This window comes from Setaria italica, chromosome III, assembly GCF_000263155.2.
Source record: "Setaria italica strain Yugu1 chromosome III, Setaria_italica_v2.0, whole genome shotgun sequence".
NCBI classification, from domain to species: domain Eukaryota; kingdom Viridiplantae; phylum Streptophyta; class Magnoliopsida; order Poales; family Poaceae; genus Setaria; species Setaria italica.
Window position 1 is genome coordinate 8,889,947 of NC_028452.1, and position 4,607 is coordinate 8,894,553.

Sequence of the window (4,607 nt, forward strand, 5' to 3'; positions counted from 1 at the left end):
CCAGCACATAGAGCACATAGTTTAAGTAATATGTCTATAATATATCCAAAAGTTCAAATACATAGCTGAACTAAACTGTTTCAAATACATAGCTGAACATGTAATTTTTGTTTATGGAATAGATTAGAAGATAACTCAACTAAAAAACATGTTGAACTAAAAACCTGGAATGTACTCCTTGATATATCGGCCAATCCATACCATTTTGTTTGACACCGACAACCTGTTGAACGCCCTTGCTACTGAAGGATGGTCACATAAGTAAGCATAGTAGTGGACCAGGTAGGCTTCATCGAATCCGGGGACAACCATCAGATTGTCATATAGGTCTTTTGGGAGCTCACTGTCTACAGAAGCAGTAGCAGTTTGCACAATATCATCTGAGAGTTTTTCAAGGCCACTGAGTAACATATATCCCAAATCATCATCACCACTTATCCTTGCCCTCCTTGTTGGTGGCTGACTGGTTGAAGATTGTCCACCGTCATCAGCACCTATCCTAGCCCTCCTTGCTGCTGGTAGTTTACTAGCTGAAGACTGACCACCAATATTGCTTGACATTGTGGCTTCACCGTTGTTGCACGATTCTGTGGGAGCTTCACTAGCACATCCTTGTTCATTTGCAGCTCCATTACTTGCCTCGACCTTTTCCAAATCAATGAAATCTGTTCCAAGAGCTTCACTGCTTCCCTTGGCATACTTTCCAGTAGCCATAGCATTGTCAAAAATTATTTCCATCTCTCGGTAGTGCTCCAATGGTGTGTTTAGGAAGTTGGCATCATCCTTATGATCCTGCTAGGTCCAAAATAAGTAGAACAGTAATATCAGCACAATTGAACTCAAGTGAACAGAATATAGGAAATAGTGTTTTGCATTAATGGCTACTCCTGCATAGAAAAAATGTAGTAAGAAATTCATGCTCAAACAATTCATGCTGCTTGAATATATCTGCCAGCTCAAACAATTCAAGTGAACAGAATATAGCTAAGACAGCACACCACATTAAAATGGGGCATGTCCCTCTCCAGCCCCTTGATTATATCTGCCAGCTCAAACAATTCATGCTGCTGTGTTCAGCTAGCTAGGGTTAACATCGACACAGATCATGAGCATTGGTAAGCTTCCAGATAATCCCAGCTAGTTGCCCGAATTTGCAGTATTGTGCGTTGGTAAGCTATGGAAGTATTGTACTACTTGCATAGCTGTATATAAACCTTCATATCATTATCTAAAAGAAAATATAAACCTTCAGATACAACAGGTAGCTTGATCTTGGCAGAGAAAAAAATATGTGTTAATAACACACATCATGATCTAGACAAAAGCACTTTAGAGATATGGCTCTATACTGATTTCAAAACCTGTAGAAAGACATGTAATATGAATATGCATGAAGAAATGTGGAAATATGACTACAGAACGAGAACACCGCCCATCATTGCGACAAAGAACTAATCATGAGCATCCAAACAATGATCTCATGAATGCTCATGAACAATTAGTTCCCTACAGTCATAACTCATAACTAATTACATTTCATTCCTCTACTTACTGACAAGCAACAAGAGAGCAGAAATTACTAGAGAGCAGAAAGACAGCACACCACATTAAAATTACTAGAGAGCAGAAATATTATATAATCTTACCTTGATGTATTCTTGGTAGTGACCTGCATCAAGAGTAATTGTGCAAGTATCTTCATCCCAAAGAGCAGCACTGATATTCTGGAGCCTCTTCATCTTTTTATAAAGTTTTTTCCACTTCCTCAGATGGTTACTAACTTGGGTACCAGAAACTTGACAACCCAGACTCCCATTTAAAGCCTTAGCACAACCATTAAGGTGGACTTGCTTGCACACAAAGTTGGTGCGATTGCCATTCCTCACTAGATTAGACAAGTAGGTCAGCACAAATGTTGACATCGCATTGGTCCATTGAATATGGCCCCAGCAGCATCCATTTCCTACCAAGAAAGTGAAAAAAATATAAGGTTCCAACAGCATCGCATTAGTCCATTGAATATGGCTGATAGCAAACAATAGTAAATTGTTGCAAACAATATGTAAATCATAATAAAAATAATCACACCAGTATAATAATTTAAGAACACAAAAGGTTCTAGGTACAAAAAATTGCAAATATTACAAAGTTCTTGTTACATAAGGACACTATATTTAATGGCCATAGTGGTTTTGTCGATCTTGCCACATCCTTTCAGCAATTAGTTGCCTCTTTTCAACCATCAACCTATGGTCATTTGACTGTGCACTAGCTGAAGTATGGGGACTAGGTGTCAATGTGTTCTTCGGCAGAATGAAACAATCAGTGCCTTGAGAAACAACCCAGTTATGGAGGAGACAACATGCTATGACAATATCGACTTGAGTAAGGTATGGGAAGAATGGCGTAGCATCATCAAGGACTTTAAATCTTCTCTTGAGTGATCCAAAGGCACGTTCTACAGTCACACGTAGAGAGGAATGCCTTAGATTGAATAGCTCCTTCTCATTTTGGACTGGATTGTTTCCCCACTCATTCAAGTGATAGCGCACACCACGAAAAGGTGGCATGAATCCAAGTTTGGCTCTGTATCCCGCATCCACAAGGTAGAATTTTCCTATGATATGAGGAACACAATGCTTATTTTTTTGGTTTTAAGTAAATTAGTGTATGAACACATACAACTATAGTAATATTACCTTCGGGAACTCGTAAGCCACCATTCTCACGCTCTAGGGCATCTGCTAAAACCACAACATCATGTGTTGTGCCCTCCCAACCAGCCAGAACATAAGTGAATTTCATATCAAAATCTACAGCAGCCATCACATTTTGTGTTGCAAATGACTTTCTACCACGAAAAGCTAGCTCCATTGACTTACTAACCGAGGCCCGTATATGTGTTCCATCAATGGCTCCAATACAGTCCTATTTGTTCAACACGTAAGAAGGACTAGTTCCTAGAAATATAAACCTATCAGCAAGGTACGATTGTCAAGTATCATACCTTAAAGTATGGATCCCATCTAGGGTTGCCTGCGATTTTGGTTGGGGTCTCCAAAGAAGGTGGTTGGATAAGATCATTTCTCAGCTCACCTATGGCATTGAGGACGATTCTAAAGTATCTACTCACTGTTTCACTTGATCTCCCGAAGTTTGTAGCAACTACTCTATTCCTTTCATTGTGTCCAATCGTATGGAGGAACATGGCAACTTGCTCTTCAACAGATACATGTATTGTGTCACAAAGCAACTGTCGTTCCCTTAAAACTTGACACAGTTGAAAGAAAGATGCTCTCTTAAGCCTAATCATATTTGTGCAGGTTGTGTCATCCCGCAAAATTTTATCATTCATGTAGGATATTCTAGCCGCATCCCTTTCCACTAATGGGCCATATGTAATAGGCTCTCTCCTATTCCTTAATCTGGACCGGACATACAGAACAACCATAGAAGCGGCAATATATGCAGCAGCATTGATAAGCAATTTTCTCCTTTTAACTTGCCTCTTGTCCATCTACATGACCCAAAGCAATGAAAAATATTGCTTAAATAGGGGAAAGATAGGGGAAATATAGCATATAGGGGAAAGACAGTGTCAGGACAGAACTATTTTATCTACCCCTAAACACAAATGTCCATTCAAAAAGATCTAAACACAATGTCATTATTTCAGAATATAAGAAGCCTAACATGCACATTATTTCAGAATATAAGAAGCCGGCAAGGCCGGACCATGAGTCCATGATGATCCAAAAGCAACTGAAAAACTCCAATTCAGGAATATATTCATTTGTAGGATCCAAAAGGAATATATTCATTTGTATTTTTCTGCAACTCCCATTTGTAGGAGCGTATGCAAGTTACACGCCTTACACCCATTCAGGTGCCCAAAAGTACCTAGAGGATACAACTAACCTAGAGGATACAACTCCATTATACTCGGAATATATTCATCTAACAAAGAAGCACTCAGTTATTATTGTTTTCTTCTCATTGTGCACTACTTAGAGGCATCCAAGAGCAACATTTGCAATAAGAATTTCAGTGTTACCCTGCATCTCCATGGTCAAGCAAATCTAAACTGACAATAGATGACCAGAAAAGCAGGCAATTCACATGAACAGAAAAGTAGGCAATTCACATGTAACATTCTACCATGAGTTTAATCCAACTGACAGAAAAGAGGAAATGCATCTAAACTGACAGATCCTAGGATTTGGTCCCCGTACCTTGAATCAGAGAGTAGTCGACCAAGAACAATCCCTCTACCTCTGCTGCCGCAAACCTTGGTCCAATCTTGGTGCCTGACCCACGCAAACCCATCGCTGGACAAGATTAGGGTTCGCGCAACACAGGGGAAAAAAGGGGGAACCACGGGTCATACCTTGCCTGGTGGCTGCCGGCGAGGATCTGGTGGCTGCCGGTGAGGATCTGGTCGTGGCCGGCGAGGATCTGGTCTGGGCCGGCAAAGAGCAGTCGGGGCCGGCGAAGAGCGGTCGGGGCTGGCGAAGAGGTGGGGGAGGAGTGGGCTGACGGGCGCTAGACGAGCGGCGGCGTCGGGGAGCCGGCGGCGGACCTATGAGCGGCGGCGGCGGGGAAGAAGA

General features: G+C 41.2%; 1 protein-coding gene across 1 annotated transcript; it reads right to left on the bottom strand.

Moving 5' to 3' along the window:
* Positions 1–2,536: 2,536 nt before the first annotated feature.
* On the bottom strand, positions 2,537–3,517 carry LOC101776865 (protein ALP1-like). The gene is made up of 3 exons (XM_012844466.1): positions 3,008–3,517; positions 2,700–2,928; positions 2,537–2,586 (listed from the first exon to the last, which is right to left on the bottom strand). Exons 1-3 carry the CDS (start codon positions 3,515–3,517, stop codon positions 2,537–2,539), a joined length of 789 nt encoding a protein of 262 aa, XP_012699920.1.
* Between the last annotated feature and the right edge of the window lie 1,090 nt (positions 3,518–4,607).